Raw genomic sequence first — 17,791 nt, 5'->3', positions numbered from 1 at the left:
TTACTTGTCAGCTGCAGTGGCAGTTCTTTACGCAATATCATCCCAAACCTGCCTCATTAATCATATGTTCACATGAAACACGCCGTTTCGATGGTGGGTGAGTTCTCATTTGCCTGATATGCTGTCATCTCGCTGCTTCCGCATGCCAGGATTTAATTTGTAGCCACGCGCAAACACTCAGTGCTTCCAGCCCAGAACTGTTGTACAGAGATATGGCACTGAAAGACAAGGAAAAATTTAGCCCCCCAATATAGTGACGTGTCCCTGGAACGCCTTTTGAATGCCATGGATGCCCCCTGTGATGTCTTCTACAACCGCTCTGGCCATAGGAGGGTTAGCAACATCACCAATCCAGCTTGGGAGGTGGTGGCTGCAGTGGTCAGTGTCAATGCCCTAAAAAAGAGGACAGCCACCCAGAGCCGCGAGAGGGTGAATGATTTCTTCCGTTCCGCCAGGGTAAGTCACTCTTCTCATCACTCACAACTCACAAACTCACAAACCCATCACACATCCACAGGAATCTCACTCACTACCAGTTCAAAGGACATCACCATTCACTCTCTCGCACATACCTTCATTTATCCTCACCCTGTCCATGGGACCACTCAACACTCACACATGCCAGGCATATTTATCATCTGGCCTGGCAGGCATCCTGCTAACACACTCTCCATCTGACTTCATGCAGGACAAACTGGCACGCAACAAAAGGGAGAGATCACAGACTGGTGGAGGAATTCATAAAATCAAGGTCCTTACAGACTTTGAAAATCGAGCCATACAGTTGGTTGGCTGGTGAAGATCTGGACCCGTTCCTGTGCTGATGGCGAGATTGGCGGTGCTCTACCAAGTGAGGATCCAGCAGTGCAACATCCATCAGATAACCATGCTGTGAGTGATGTGTCCTGTTTCACAGGCCGCTGCCATGCACTAATTACCTTTCGTCAGCACATCTGGGAAACAGCCAGGTCCTCGACTCAAGCACCGAAGACACCTTGGAAGAGGAATCTACTGAAATCCCAATTGAAGACCTGTGACAGCACTCACCCACACCCTCCACTAGCACAGAGACACACACCTTGGTGGGACCTAGTTCTAGTGTAGCCTCGGGGTCACAATCTGGTGAGCACATCGCACTGTCTGATCAGGCAGCGATGGAAGAGATTTCCCGGATGTCCGGTGTTTAGAGAACTGCTAGAGGCCAGAAATTTGTTGAATCTGAGTCAGATGACAATCCTCTGGACTCAGTCATACCTCAGTTGCTGGAGCTGCAAAGGCAAGCCCGGAAACATCAAGAAAGGATGTCCGCAGCATTCCTCAGATTGCAAGGCACGATGGAGGAGTCAGTCGGGCTTCAGCCTGAGATGATAGTGCTGGCATACCAACACTGAGCTCAACACTGGTAGGATGGTGGCTGCTGTGAAGACCTTGGTCCAGGACATTGGTCCTGAGCTGCTGCATGGGCTGAACTCCATCGCTGACGTCACAGTTGGCCTCCAGCAGTGTCAACGTGAGAGGGCTGCAGAGCAGCTCGATCTCATTCCAACTACACCTTCTCCTCAAGGGCTCAGCAAGGGGCCCTCGGGCACCCAAAGGGAGGAGGGTCACCAGGTGCACACCCTGGGGCCATCCGCCCAGATGACTCTGAGACTGTCTGGCCAATCCGAATCCCCTCTTCCAATGACCCCAGCAGTTCCAGCTCCACAGGTGAAGGAGGGTGCCACTGAAACACAGCAGAACCCCAAAACCATGCTGGGGCTCTCCAGGTTTCAGTCCTCCAGAGGACACCCATCAAGGTCATCACACACATGGTATAGCAGTCAGCAGGCTGCCTCCACCTCCACTGTCAATGTTGGGGGGAGCACCAAGATGTAGCGGCAGAGTTAAGAACGTTAAGAAGATGTAACTCTTTTGGAGTGTTTTTTTAGCAGAGCACCGAGACAACCGATCACCAGCAGCTCCAAGAAACAAAAATTGTGCTTCCGAAATCTCTTGATATTGATTCTGCAGGGATAAAGCACAAGCGCCTCATCCATGTGCCATTCACAGCAGAAACCCTTTGCACAGCCTGGACACTGGTGTTAATCACATGTACATAATGTTCACTATTGTAAATAAACTCCCAAGAATATATTCTTGCCTATGGCTCTTTGTTATGATGAGCAGTGTTCGTGTCACTCAGACGTGAAACCTTAGTCCCTGCACAAGATATAGGCAGGTGTCTCAGTCCAGGGTCTCTTCCCTATGCAGTGTGTAATCTTCAGATCAAAGTGATAGTCCGGCTTCACACTCACTGGATGTATTACAAATGCCTGTTTGTCATTGCAGCCAGAATATCGCGGCAGGTGTCACAGAGTCCCATCATTCTCTCTGTGTGCTTTCAGCACCTTTAAGGTGGGGCTGGTTCCCCCATCTCTTCAGCATTTGTGACTGGTGGTGCTGTGCTCCTGGAAGGGTCAGGTGCTGAAGGTTGACAGAGGATCAGGTGCATTTAAAGTTTCATGGCTATGTCATGAATATGATCCTGATCACAGAGTGCTAGCGAGCTGCCCTCAGCCAGACAGGAGTCAGATGATCACAGAGGCCATGTGACAATCTATGGAGTGTCCTCATTGCATGTCATCGTCATCCTCCTGGAATCTAGTGACTATTAGGGCCTCTGCTGTGTTTCCGTGACAGGGGCCATATCACAGAGGGTATATGCGCTGCCAACAGCCAGACTGGAGTCAAACGTTCACCGGTGCAATCTGAGGATCTATGGTGTTTCCTCACTGCATGTCGTCATCATCCTCCACGAATCTAACAGCTATGAAGGCCTCCCAAGTGCACCTGCCTCGTCTGGCCAGCATGATGGTCTAATCGCCAGCACCCTCACCCTCAAGGACCTCCTCACCCTCATCCCCGTCATCGTCCTTCTCATCAGAGGAGACGTGCAGCTCTTCCATTTCGTCCTCAACCAGCACCTCTCGCCGTTGAAGCACCAGTTTGTAAAGGACACAGCAGGCAACGATGATGCGTGACACCCTCTGTATTTTAGGTCTCCTCTAGACCAGTCCAGGCATCGGAACCTCATTTTCAACACCCCGATGGTTTGCTCCACCAAGGTGCGAACTGCAGTATAAGCTTCGTTGTACCTTCTCTCTTCTGCAGTCTGAGACTGCTGCACAGGTGTCATCAGCCATGTCCTCTGTGGGTAGCCCTTGTCTCTGAGGAGCCAACCCTGCAACCTCTGTGCACCCTGGAGGATGTCAGGGATCTGAGACCTGCTAAGGGTGTAGGAGCCGTGGACAATCCCTGGGAACCATGCGCAGGCCCGCAGGATGCATTTGTGGTTGCACGCCAGCTGAACTGGAGATCTGGGCAAATCCCACCATTCTTGCATCCTGGCTTCTCTGGTCCCTGGCGACATGCACAAAGTTATGTGTCTTCGCGAGTATAGCGTCTGTGGTTTCATAGATGCATTTGTGGGTGGAGGCTTGCAATATCCCAGAGGTCACTTGTCAAGCCCTGAATTGATCTACGGGCATAGAAATTGAGCACCACAGTCACTTTCACAGCCACTGGCAGTGGATGCCCTCCATGTCCTCATGGCGCCAAATCATGCAGCAGGTGACAGATGACCAATTCCTGAGACATGCGCAGTCTTTGGTGACTCTGATTCTTGGTCATCTGCAAGAATGAAAGGTGGCACCTATAGACCCTGGGTCTAACTAGGCACCAACCAGCGGTGGCTCACTGTGGCTTTTCAGCGGCGTGAGCTGGAATCCCAGCTGCCCCTTCTTCCTGACAGCGCTGCTCCTTCCTTTACCCAGCCAGGCACCTTCGTCATACACTTCTCCTTCATCTCACTCTCTGAAAGCCAAGAGGCATCCAGCTAGATCACCAGGCTCCATGTTCCTGATGTATTCCTCCTGCAGAATGAGAGAGACACGTGGGTTAGCATGGATGTTCTAAGAACCACTCTTAGTTAAGTCTGAAGGCCACTTACACATCTCAGAGAGTGTTGGCAACCACTTGGATAGCCAGGGTTTAGTGCGCTGCATGGCTGCTCAAATCTCCGTCCACCTCCAATCCACCTCAGCTGACGATTGGGCGCAGTTTTGCCCACTGGACTGCATATTGTAAAACAAAAATAAAAATACCTGGAAAAACTCAGCAAGTCTGGCAGCATCTGCGGAGAGGAACACAGTTAATGTTTTGTGCCCGTATGACTCTTCAACAGAACTAAGTAAAAATAGAAGTAAGGTGAAATATAAGCTGGTTTAATGGGGGGTGGTGGGACAAATAGAGCTGGATAGAGGGCTAGTGATAGGTGGAGATAGCCAAAAGATGTCATAGACAATTGCATACTGTGCTCTCAGCTCAGGCACAGGCTTTCTCCTAATCTGGACTGCAAGGCTGCGCTGTTAGTTTGAACCATGGGGAAACTGGTCCAAACCTGAATGATGATATTGCAAGGGGCTGTGATCATCTCCACCAGTGACTGCTCCACAGCTAGCTTTCGCAAGGAGATTGTACAATGTGCGCAGTCATCAAATTGTTCTGCAGTCCACTAAAATGTTCATTAGTTTGCAGTCTGTGCCTGAGGGGTAAAAAGCTCTGGAGCTCTTAATGGCACTTTCAGGCCTCTGCATTGCTTGAATGGGCAGATAAGCTAGAGGCCTGACTCTAAGCATGCCAAAGTATTTGCACCTGAACTGTCTCAACTGCAGAGGAATGGTCACATTATACAAGGTTTCCCTAATGCGTGGCCGCTTTCCTCCCCCCCACCACTCCCTGGATGTGCATGCACACTACCATCCACCGCAGGGCAACCCTTGCACCCTCTCCCCAATTCGCCTCAACTGCAGTGCAGCCCTTGTTCCCCCCAAACTCACCTCAGCCACAATGCAGCCCTTGCCCCAGCACTGCACTGTCAGCCAGCGGGAATAGCGACCCGCCTGTGCACTCGTCTGAATGCGCAGCACCTCAACCTTGAGATCCAACAGGCGACTCTCGCGAGTGGTGCTCAACGTTGCTGTGCACTCACCTCTGAGTTCCTCTCTAAGTGCAGCTCGTCAGCTGCGCGCCATATAAATTCTGTTGTGAAACATGCTGACATGCTCAGATGATCCAGCATGGGGGTTGATTCCAGCGAGCTGGGCTTATAATGATATGCAGATGTGTTACAATGAAGTTCCTGATGTTTGGCAGTGGGAAAAATGGCCCGCCATTGGCTGGCGGAATGGACGACCACAAACTAGTTTCACAACATTGTGAAAATTTTTTACCTTCCTGCCATATTGTCCACTCACACCCGCCATGGCACCCGATGCTAGCGGACATGAAAAATTCTGCCCTACTTGTCTGTTTTTCTCTGTCTCTGTGGGTCACTCTCTCTGGCCCCATTTTCAGTCAACAGCATAGTTTTTTTTTTACCTTGTGTCTGTTTTAACTTCCCTTCAATAGTCATGAAACCTCATTAAAATGCAGACATCTTTTAAAGTGAAACCAAAACTCAAGGTCCCCCTTTTCTTAACACGCCAATACAGAAATACAGATTAAACTTAAACTTAAAAGATATATTTTATACCTATCACACACAAATTCACATGTAACTTACTTAAAACTATCTCTAGTTCCTAACAACAAACACATTGAAAATTAATGAAACAGGCAGTGCTGGCTGTCAAACTTTGATTTCTTGTCCTTAAGTCCTCGTTCACCCATTTCCAATGGCACCCAAGAAACTGATAATGGATCTTGTACCTGGAGCACCCTCAAACTGGAGGTTCTGAGAAGCCCAGGCAGAAAGGTGAAAAAGATCAAATATTTAAGTGGCCAGTTTTTTATTAGCCGCTTGGAGGTCATGTTGACTACAATTTTTCAACAGCAGTAAGAAGGTGGCCAAACCCACAGTGGTGCTTGCAATTTTGTCCTAGATTCCTGGTACATTCCTATGCCAGGGGATGAGTCTTGCACCATCTGCTTATGCTAATGACCTGGCCATATTATTCCAGTATATATATCAGCCTGTCCATCACTTGGGAAAGGAGAGGGGTGCAATTTTGCAGCCTGAAGCTGATGCACAGACTTCAATATCATTCAGTTGTAAATGGTGATTAAAGACATGAGGGCTTCTTTGCCCTAAAATAGTGTCCATATTATGGGCACATATAGTTGAATAGTGGGCACTAATCCTTCTTCCTGATTTTGTGCCTGAGAAGTGTTACCACTGAGATCTTTCTCTGGCTTTTTTTGGCTTTTGCACTAAGCATATATTTCTTCTAAAATCACTGGATGCAGTCCAAGAATAGATTGTTCCATGAAATCCTGGTAATACTGCTTCAAGCACTTTAAGGTGAAATTAGCCTTTGGTGGTAATGCAAAACAGGTGATAATGAATTGTCGGCCTTTTTATATCCAGCCCAATTTTCTTTCCATTGAAGCTTTGAAATATCTCTGAAGACCAATTTCACCCCCTTGTGGCCTAAAGGTATTAATGTTAAGAAAGAGCTGACAAAAGCTTTGGTCATCCAACACTGAATTCTAGCTACCTAAAAAATGCAAGAGCTGCTATCCCTTTCCTGGCTCCATAACAGCTTCTGCACAAACCCCTTTAATTTCGCTACTGCACATAATGAGTGGAATTTAATGCCCTCCCCTAAGGCGATTTGGTGGTTGAGGGGGCATTTAATCGGGTGGGAAGGCAGTGGGTAGGTACAATGCCACCTTCCCACCTCGACTCCAATAAGTCTGGGGCAGGAAAGCTTGTGGGCAGCCTTCCAGCCCCACCAGCAATTGAGGCCCTTAAGTGGCGATTAATGCCACTAAAGGGCTCTATCCCTCTAGTATTCAACCAGCAACAGGTGGGGGACTTGCCATGCAGAAAGCCACTAACACAAACTCTGTTGGGGTTGCTTGCAGGCTTCCAGGAGGATCCCTTCTTGTCAAGCATTTAGTGCCTAATCAAGGGACCTGACATTGGGAAGGGGGCACCCACTGAGAGCCACCCCACCCTTTCTGCTGATCCCTATTTCCCTCCCCTGCGACCCCCACCCTGTGACCCCCCTCTCCTGCCATCAATTACCTGTGCCCTAGGTCCCTTGGCTATCCTGGGCCTCAGGTGGATTCATTACTGGCAGCAGTTACCTCCTCCCCAATGGCAAACAATGCACAGCTGCCTGCCCCTGATGGGGTGGGATTTCTGCCACTGGGCTCCTTGACCCCTCGGAAGGCCCGCCACTGTTCACTTAAGCACCTGATTGGCACTTAATGCGGCAGGCCTTCCCAAAAGTAGGCGAAGTGGGACTGTCTCTGGCTCTCTAGCAGATGGGCGAGAACCATGTTGCCTACATTAAATTCCGCCCAATGAGTGTCTACTTCAGCACTACAGCTGGCCACTACACCAGTACAATTCCTGTGAGATATATATTTATAAAGTAACTGTAAGTAAAGCCAAGCCCATAAACATTCAGGATGTGCATGTGCTTTACTATTGCAGTATACTATATAATTGTTCTTTTGACTGTATATTTAGAACAGTGCAAGCACTTCCTCTACTGTTGGTCTTGTGCCCAATAATATGCTAACACATGTACCTGGCACATGCCTGCAATATTTAAGTTAGGCTTAAGAAGAAATTCAGTTGCTGAGTTCATAATTCCTGCAGAATGCACTTTCAGTGCACTCCACCCAAATTTTTGAACAAAAGACAGGAAGAAAAATCATCCTGAATATATTCATGAAATATCCAACAGTTCAGTTAATTTGCTGAATTCCTATCCCTTGTTTCTAATTCTAAGGAGTTTAAGATTCATTAGTTTGATAAAATATATTGGGAAAAGTAACCTGCAGTAATGGAAATTAACTTTGGGTCAATGGTAGCATTCCTACTTCTGAGTCAAGATTATGGGATTGTGCCCCACTCCAGAAGTCAGGTGAGCAGAAATAAGATACTGGGTTGGCATCCAGTGGGATACTTGCATCGAATGGACGGGGACTGTGACATTTCATTGCATTTAACTGATCTACCTCCTGAGACTAATGGCCTGCTTAAATTTTTAAAAGAAGATTTTTTGTTTTGAAAAACAAGATCATGATCTGCTGAATGTAAAGCAGTGGATGAAATAGTTGTTTCATGTATGAATTAGGTATGGAAGAGAGAAGGGAAGCCTAATATATAGTAATATTTAACAGTGAAGGTCCAAGCTTTTGCTATAAATTATTATAGATAGAAATCTTGCAATTGTACCAAAGAGCAAATATTTTTTTCTTTGTTTTAGTTTATCCCGATGCCAGTATTGTATGGAGTGTTCCTATACATGGGTGCATCTTCTCTAAGAGGAATTCAGGTAAAGATTTATGCCTTTGCAACTGCATGCCTTTAAAAAATAATACATTTTGTATTTATCAAGGTAGAGGATGCCAGTGCTGAAAAAAATCCAAAGTATACAGATCAACATCCTGGGTTTGACCATTGACAAGAATCCTTACTGGGCGAGCCTTATAAATACTGTAGCTGCAAGACCAGGTCATAGAGTGGTAATTCTGCAGCAAGTAACTCACCTGCTGACTCCCCAAAATCTGTCCATCATCTGCAAGGCACAAGTCAGGAGACTGACTAAATGCTCTTCACTTGCATGAATGAGTGCAGCTCCAACAACACTCAAGAAGCTCATCACCATTCAGGGCAAAATAGCCCATTTGATCGGCATCCTATCCATCACCTTAAAAATGTACTCCCTCCAGTGGCAGCAAAGTATATACCATCTGCAAGATCCACTGCAGCAACTTGCCAGATCTCCTTTGATAGAACCTTCCACACCTGTGTCCATATAGAAGGACAAAGTCAGCAGGTGCATAGAAACACTACAAGGTGCAAGTTCTCCTCCAAGCCACACACCATCCTGACTTTGAACTCTCCCTTCACTGCCCCTGGGCCTACAACTTTGGATTTCCTCCCTAACAGCCCTGTGGATGAACCTACGCCACATGGACTGCAGCAGTTCAAGGAAGTGGCTCACTACCACCTTCTCAAGGGCAATTAGGGATGCACAGCCTTTGCCAGCAATGCTCACATCCCAGGAATGAATTTTTAAAAATCTATCAGCCCCAGGTAGTTCAGAATGGATGTAAACTAAAGCTTCCTCTATTCTCTGAGAGCGATTATTGGTGCTAATATCAGAAGAGGAACCCCAATGTAACAGTCTGATTTTTTTTCCCATTTCTGTCTCTATATCACACTATACCTTTTGCCTCCCTGGAGTGAGACTACAAGATTTGATTTAAACCATGCATAGTTTTGTAGTGTGTATTAATTGTCAAAGAGCAATTGATAGAAAATATTCTTGAGCTGTTTTACATGGACCGAGCCAACCAAGCTGAATGAAATACTGTCTGTAGTTTACAGAACTAGAACATTTCTGACAGCAGGACAGGCATGTCTATCATGACAGATTGATTGTTAATCAAAGATAACCGCTATGGTCATGGTTGATGACTCCATTAAGGCTTCCACAGAGTCCGAGTTCTGGAATTCCCCATAAATTACTACGCGTTTTTGGAGAGAATTTGGGGTGGCAAACCGAGTAGCATTGGCTCATTGGAGGCTGTTGCCTCAAATATGCACCTCAAAAATTTGCACACATTATTATAGTCATTTACTGTACAGAAATAAACACCAGCCGACTTTGAGGCCTGCTGGGAGCCCAACACATTCATAATGAGATCAAAGGAAAAAACTTTACACCCATAACCCATGTCCCCAAGTATCCATCCATAAATAATTAGTGCCACTATATAAGTAGTAATAAGAATACAGAAAGGTAACTCTGCGGCGAATGACACATTGAGAATGCTATTTTGTGTGCTGCCACTGAAGATTGGCATGACTTTGTCTTCAAATTGATCTGTCTGGTGCTTTGGAACTTCAGTAATAACTTTTACTTAGTTCTACTAAATGTACTGTTTTGTATTGGATTTCCTAATGGGAAAAACTGCAATCTACGAAGATAAGAATATTGGAGATATGGAAGAGACTTGATTGGAAATTCCTAGAGTAAAACATCTTAGAAGGTGCTCTTCTAAAAATACTCACACCCACTCATGAGGATATGTTGGCCAAGATAAATTCTTCTTTAGACTTCTCTGGTTTTCAGAGTCTCAGAAGGCTATGCTTCTACCTACCCACCCACCCAGCCCCACACCCACCAGAAATTATTGAGGAGATATATCAACCACTGGCTGAAGATCTGCTGCCCACTTACACCAAGAGAAGCTTATTAAATATATCAGTCAAGGTCACCATGAATTTCTTTAAATTTGGATTTTTTGAGGCACCTGATAACCTTTGTCAAATGTAGGTAGTTACTCACCACTACATCAAGAAGGCCACTGGTGATCTATTCTGGAGGGTTGCCCAAATCATATCCTTCCTTAATGAAGTAAGCATGCAGAGAGAGAGAAAGAGCTATTCAATTCTATCTAGCAGAGCTCCCACAAGTATGAAGAGTAATTAAGAGAATGCATGTAACACTCAAAATCTCTATATGGCAATCTCCTGAATTTTAACAAAAGGAAAGGTTTTCATTCTATTAATGTCCAGTCGTGTGGTATCAGTCACCTCATCTGCATGTCAGTGACAGAAGCCCAGGAAGTCTTCATGATGCTTTCAGCATGTGATAAACCATCATGCCAGGCCTCATGATTTGCAGTCATGTATTCATGTGGTTGATTGGTGATAGGGATATCCCCTGTGGTCATGGCTGATGGCTCCAGTAAGACTGCTACAAACACAATGGGTCAATCGATACAAGGAGGCCCATGTCATTACAAGAAATGGCAATGAACAGCATATGGGAATTATCAAGTTCCATTTTAGGTGAGTGCCTTAAGAATCTGTTGTAGCTTTCTGTATTCTACAAAGTATACCAATGAAAATGGAAGAACCAGCAGAACCAGTGTGGGATAAGGGAAATTGCATTTCCTGAGCCCTACAGAGGAAATGGATATCAGCATCATGGTGCTGGTTGTGACAGAGCACATGTTATCCGGTGTTGCTAAGGACATTGAGAATGACGATATTTTCCAACATTATGCCCCAGCTCACCCTCATCTTTCTATCTGACGTGATGAGCAAGCTGCTGATGGTGTGACCATTGACCTTTTACTTCCCATCCCAAACCTTTCCCTCACAGTGATCCTTCCCCTTCTGATTTTATGCTTTCAGCCACCTAAGAGCTGCTGCCTACCCAGTCACAACAGCTCAAGGATGAAGAGACAGCTACAGCACAGCACTAATGAAGAGACCCTGTCACCAGTTCAGTTACTGGCACTGCATGTACTTTGGAGGCTAACATAAAGTTGGAATCAACACATGGTGCATCACCGGCATGAGTGGGCTACAGTCAGGTTGCCTTAAAGGGTGGCTCATTTCACAGCTCTTCAGAGGGCAAGGTTACACATGATTTCTGCTGGAGAGGCTTCGAGTGAGGATCTCAATGGAACAGGGTATAGTAGAGTGCTGATGGACATGCACCCTGAGATACTGGGTGCATTGGTTAGCTGCCAGACAGACTCTAGTCACTGTTAAGGAACTTGGAGGAGTCTAGTTCCAAGTTAGCAGAAGACACCATTGCAGAGTTTGTCCTTTCCACAGCCTCTGTTCCATTTCCTTATCGTGTTGCAGACTCAGAGACAAGGCCACCAGCTATACCTAGAGGAGCAGCAACATTCTTTGGCAAATCCAGAAACTCACTACACCATCACAAGCACTCTGTTGTACTTCCAAATACTTTGCAATAGCGTAAGCTCTGCAAACTTACCTTACCTGCAATGTGGATGTCTAGTCTTTAAAATAGTGCTAGTGCAGGGCTTATTGGAAAAACCCAGCAGGCCTGGCAGCATGTGTGGAGAGGGAAGCAGAGACCCAGATTTTTGTGCCCAGGTTAGATGTGCAGAGTCAGGAGAATTCCTGGCTCAGCAAACCTGACGTTTAAAAATGTCCACCCACAGGTCGGATTTTCAGTCGAGGGGTGGGGATAAGGTGGTGAAGCCGGCTGAATTAGGAGTTGGGGTGTGTGACCCTGGAATGAGTATGGAGGCTGCCAGGTGAGGAGGTGGGCATGGACAGAAGGCCTGCCTCTGTGCTTCAGCACTGTGTTTAAATAAATAGAAAAAAGAAATAAACAAAAAACATCTCTCCAGCCCACTGCCTCATCCCCCTCGCACACATCCTATACCCCACCCATGACAATCTATGCCAAATCATGCCCTCCACCCACTCCCCATGGTCTCTCATGCTAACTTAGTGCCAACCCATGTACCCCACCCACCACCTTTTGCCATTACCCCTTCCATGCCAACACACCTAGTTTCCTTGGACACTTTTTTGACAGCTGGACAGTTCTTTAACTGTTATTTCACATCTGGACAGTTCCGATGAGTTTGTGCATAAGAAGTGCATAATCATGTTCACTTTTAACAATCCCAGAGGGTGCTGCCCCTCTCCCAAAGGGTGCATTTCTTCTCTCAAAGGTGTCCCAGAACCCTATCCAAAGGGGTACCCTGACTATCCAAACAATTCCACCAAGTTCTGACCTCCTCATTCTTGTTCTAATCTGCGCACTCTGGATTTCACACTCCTGGGCTACCAAAATCTCACTTCAGTGGAGACAGCTGGTGATTTAAATGGCCAGCTGCCACTGTGAATCACCCATGCATGAACAATTAGGGCAATTAAGGATGGGCAATAAATGCTGGTATTGTCAGAGATGCCCACATCTCATGAATGAATAAAAAAATCTTCAGCTTAACTCCACTGTTGTTCCCATAAAGATGGAAAATGCCAGGTTTGGGGGCGGGACTTAGAAATATTAGCCATTTCCAGGATCTTTGCGACGGTGTAAGAGCCTCTTCTGAGTGACCGTTCTTTGGAAGGTCTTAGTTGTGTTGCATCCAGTGGCACTATGGTGATGAAATTCATACTCCTGTGTCATAGTTAACAACTCCACGTTATTTACAAATTCCCTTGCTTCTCCAGGCACTGAACTTTCAGTGGCTGACACTGTGGGGTCTAGATTGGATAACCCTTGAAAACTGGTGCGTGGATTGAGTTGCACAATTGATGCATGCCCACTCAAGTCAATGGAGGCAGCATGCCAACTTTGTGCTGCCTGCTCACTTGAATGATTGCAGCCAGCACTCAACATGCTTTAGCAGGGAGCCCAAAATTGTAAATTCCTAGCCTGCACTGATTAAAGCTAGTCTCCATCTCTTAAAGGGGAGATGCATTGCAGTTGGAGCACATGCTGGCAGACATAAAAGAAGTGAGTCTAACCTCGGAAACAGTGAATAACTATGCACATGGCTGCTGCACTGGAGGCCTTGGTTCTGGAAGAGGTGGAAAGTAGGAGTGATATTCTGTACCTGAAATGGACCAGGAGTACCCCAGACACACGCTTAAAAGGCTGTAGGGGCAGAAAGTCATGGAGGTCAATGCCAGAAGTTGAGCCCTGAGGACCAGGATGCAGAGAGGCAAGAAGTTCAATAATTTTGCATGCATGATCAAGGTCAGTGAATACATTTTCAAATGCCTTATCCTACCATCTACACCAATAGCCTCAGACACTGCTCAATTCATCACACCCCAACACTTCCATACCATCAATCTCTATAAATCAGGGCGGGTACTTGATACATACACATCTGTGCATCACCACACTTTTGGCACTGCTGCAAGCCTCATGCCCACATCTCACAGCTTGCACACATTGCCAGCTATTCAATCATTAGAGCCACATCAGCCAAACAGATTACACGACTGTCACTGACAAACCTCTCCTGCTCTTGCAGGAGCACACGGTGCACTACCGAGGCATCAGCAACTAACTGGAGGGAGGGTGAGAGCATTTACATGTCCTAACCGCCAGGGAAGAGGTAGTGTTGGCCATTTTTGGGGCACACATTTCTGAAGTTGTGGCTGACAGTGATGGCATCCTCATACCTAAACCTTCTTCTTACATCCTATTCTCCCCCATCCCAAAATATTTTCTGAGTTCTAAGTTCCAGATGGTATAATCATGAATCTCCACTGCCACCCATCCCCAGCCTGCAGCACAACCTTACCCTTGTGCCTTTTTCCTTTCAGATACTCAAGAGATGCAAACCGGCCATGCAGTGGACGGACATAAATAAGAGAGTAATGTTGAAGGCATAGCCACTGGCTCAACTACTGGCACTGCAGCAAGCAAGGGGCCAAAGATAACACAGGTGCCAGCTTGCCGGAGGGTAAGATTGCAGTTGTGTTCTGCTGCAATTGACTCAAATGAGGACCTCATTAGGGCAGCCTACAGATGAATGCTGATGGGTATGTACAATGACATGTTTAGAATTGGGAAGCTTGCAGATATTCTGTGTCAAGGAACATGGATAAGTTCAGCATCAAACTGGCACAAGGCCTTGTGCAGAGCTTGGAACCCATCCCTTCCAGCACGGATGTTGTGGCCAACTTTGTTCACACATTTATGGACTCAACTATGATACAGCACTTAATGGCTAATAATGCAGCTTTCATTGCGGCACAAGCAGCAGCCAGTCCAACATCTGAGTGCTGCAATGGGAGCTCAGACTTTTTAAATACAAGGTCAATTTGCTGGCATGCAGGCTGAGGCTACTGCCATCATGGTTGTGGATTACAGTGTGCAAAGGGTAGCACAGCAGTCCAGCAATCTGTATTCCAACAGATTACTACGATTACTGATGCACTTCCCTTGTGGTGTAGCAGTGGCTCTGTGGTGCATGAACCTGTTACCCTCTCTCAGGAGGACAGCATTTGTCCTCCCTCCACATGCCACCCCATTAGTTCTTTCTGTTTCCTGTCAGGCAGCAGCCCAGACTGCTGCTGCCCATGCCAAGATGGTGCCACAGCTGAGTGCACCGCTTCCTGTATACTTCTGCAGCTTGAAACAACCATAGCAAGCACTAAACTCTTGTAGAATCCTAGAAACAGCCAGAAGAAATTAACCAACAACTAACCTGTAAGCAGATAATGGGTTGGAGTGTCTATTTTGCTGAATACACATTCAGCTGTACAGATTAAGAGAGGGCGCTAGCTGCAGTACGTGCTCCAAAAATGGGCACAGCCAACATCAAATCACTGTTGAATGTTGATTTGACCTGCCTGTCCTGCACCCCTTTCACTGCAGCTATGCTAAAACCATTAACCACTGTGTCACTTAAACCACAAGTGTTCACTGATGCCATTTTGGTGTTCTAAGGACACTCAGAGGACCCAGGAAAGAGCACTAATATGTCTATTTTCTCATGCATTATATTGATGCAGGTAACTCTTCGGCCAGTGCACTAGGCAGTGCTATTCTAAAAATCTATGGGTCAGTAATGCAGTGTTTTCTTTTCATTCACTGGATGTGGGTTTTGTTGGCTGGGTCAATATTTATTACCCATCCCTAGTTGCCCTTGAGAAAGTGGTGGTAAGCTGTCTTCTTGAACTGCTGCAGTCCATGTGGTAGGTACACCCACAGTGCTGTTAGGAAGGAAGTTCCAGGATTTTAACCCAGCGACAATGAAGGAACGGTGATATATTTCCAAGACAGGATGGCAAATGACTTGGAGCGCAAATTCAGGTGGTGATGTTCCGATCTATCTGCTATCCTAGACCTTCTAGATGGTAGTGGCTGTGGGTTTGGAAGGTGCTGTGTAAGGAATCCTGGTGAATTCCTGCAGTGCACCTTTGTAGGTGGTACACAGTACTGCTACTGTGCATTGGTGGTGAAGGGAATGAATATTTGTGGATGTGGAGCCAGTGAAGCAGGCTGTTTTGTCCTGGATGATGTCAAGCTTCCTGAGTGTTGTGGGAGCTGCACTCACCCAGGCAAGTGGAGAGTATTCCATCACACTCCTGACTTTTGCCTTGTAGATGGTGGACAGGCTTTGGGGAGTCAGGAGGTAAGTCACGCATTATCGGCTTCCTAGCCTCTGACCTGCTCTTGTAGCCACTGGTATTTATATGGCAAGTCCAGTTCAGTTTCTGGTCAATGGTAACCCCCAGGATGTTGATAGTGGGGGATTTGATGATGGTAATGCCATTGAACGTCAAGGGGCGATGGTTAGATTCTCTCTTGTTAGAGATGGTCATTGCCTGGCAGTTGTGTGGCGCGAATGTTACTTGCCACTTGTCAGCCGAAGTCTGGATATTGTCCAGGTCTTGCTGCATTTTGACATGGACTCCTTCAGTATCTGAGGAGCTGCAAATGATGCTGAACATTGTGCAATCATCAGCGAACACCCCCACTTCTGACCTTATGATGGAAGGAAGGTCATTGATGAAGCAGCTGAAGATGATTGGGCTAAGGACGCTACCCTGAGGAACTTCAGCAGTGTTGCCCTAGAACTGAGCTGACTGACCTCCAACAATCATAGCCATCTTCCTTTGTGCTAGGTATGACTCCAACCAATGGAGAGCTTTCCCCCTGATTCCCATTGACTGCAATTATGCTAGGGCTCCTTGATGCCACACTCAGTCAACTGTGGCCTTGATGTCGAGGGCAGTCACTTTCGCCTCACCTTGGGAGTTTAGCTCATTTGTCCATGTTTGAATCAAGACTGTAATGAAGTTAGGAGCTGAGTGGCCCTGGCAGAACCTGAACTGGTTGTCAGTGAGCAGGTTATTGCTTTACTGATGATGGAGAGTAGGCTGATGGGGTGGTAACTGGCCAGGTTGGATTTGCCCTGCTTTTTGTGTATAGGACGTACCTGGGCAATTTTCCACATTGCCGGGTAGATGCCAGTGTCGTAGCTGTACTGGAACAGCTTGGCTAGGGGCGCAGCAAGTTCTGGAGCACAAGTCTTCAGTACTATTGCTGGTATATTGTCAGGGTCCATAGCCTTTGCATTATTCAGTGCCTTCAGCCTTTTCTTGTTGTCACCTAGAGTGAATTGAATTGGCTGAAAACTGGCATCCGTGATGCTGGGGACCTCTGGAAGAGGCCGAGATGGACCATCCACTCTGTACTTCTGGCTGAAGATTGTAGCAAATGCTTCAGCCTTGTCTTTTGCACTGATGTGCTGGGCACCCGCATCATTGCTGAATGGATGTTAAGGGGCTGACCACCTGAGTTATTTGCTATCAATGTCTTGTTACAGATAGTGATATATCATTTTTCCAGAGAATTTCACGTGGCTTCGGAGGTCTGTCCACCTGGTGTTTAGTAGGTGGCCCAGCAAGATTAATTAAATGAAGTGGTGGGCTTAAAATATGTTCAGAATACCTGACCAGTGTTTAGAACCCATATAAAATGTGAGCTAGCTCATCACCCTATCCAGCCTTTGTTTGTTTTAATGGAGAAGGATTTGCTTTGTATTTGTAGCGGTTTGATAAACTGCAAATGTAACACCTCTGTTCAAGAAAGGAGGGAGACAGAAAGCAGGAAACAATAGGCCACTTAGCCTAACATCTATCATTGGGGAAAAATGCTAGAATCCATTATTAAAGAGGTAGTAACAGGATCAATATGCTTTTGTGAAAGGGATATCATGTTTAACAAACTTATTGGAGTACTTAGAAGATGTGACAAGCAGGGTGGATAAAGAGGAAACTGTAGATGTAGGCCAGGATTTTCCGGTTCTGACAGGACCTGCCGCTGGCGAGGCGGCGCCACCGCCAGAATTCCATTGACTTGTGGCGAGACCAGAAGATTCCGGTGGTGGGCAGGTGTGGAAAATCCCACCCGTAGTGTATTTGGATTTCCAAAAGGCACTTGACAAGTTGTCACATTAAAGGTTACTACACAAT

General features: G+C 46.5%; 1 protein-coding gene and 1 non-coding gene across 2 annotated transcripts in view; one reads left to right on the top strand and one right to left on the bottom strand.

The window, feature by feature from the left end:
- The window catches only part of slc4a10b (solute carrier family 4 member 10b), a 283,634-nt gene that overhangs the window by 217,658 nt on the left and 48,185 nt on the right, over positions 1–17,791 (top strand). The window contains exon 20 of the mRNA XM_041200245.1: positions 8,265–8,333. Coding sequence (XP_041056179.1) covers positions 8,265–8,333 — 69 coding nt within the window. The remainder of the gene's footprint in view (positions 1–8,264; positions 8,334–17,791) is intronic.
- Positions 1,929–2,063, bottom strand: LOC121285356. Its single transcript, XR_005944650.1, has one exon. It is a non-coding gene; the product is annotated as a U11 spliceosomal RNA (small nuclear RNA).

The sequence above is a fragment of the Carcharodon carcharias genome, chromosome 12 (genome assembly GCF_017639515.1).
Source record: "Carcharodon carcharias isolate sCarCar2 chromosome 12, sCarCar2.pri, whole genome shotgun sequence".
NCBI classification, from domain to species: domain Eukaryota; kingdom Metazoa; phylum Chordata; class Chondrichthyes; order Lamniformes; family Lamnidae; genus Carcharodon; species Carcharodon carcharias.
This window is presented reverse-complemented; position numbering and strand designations above follow the sequence as displayed.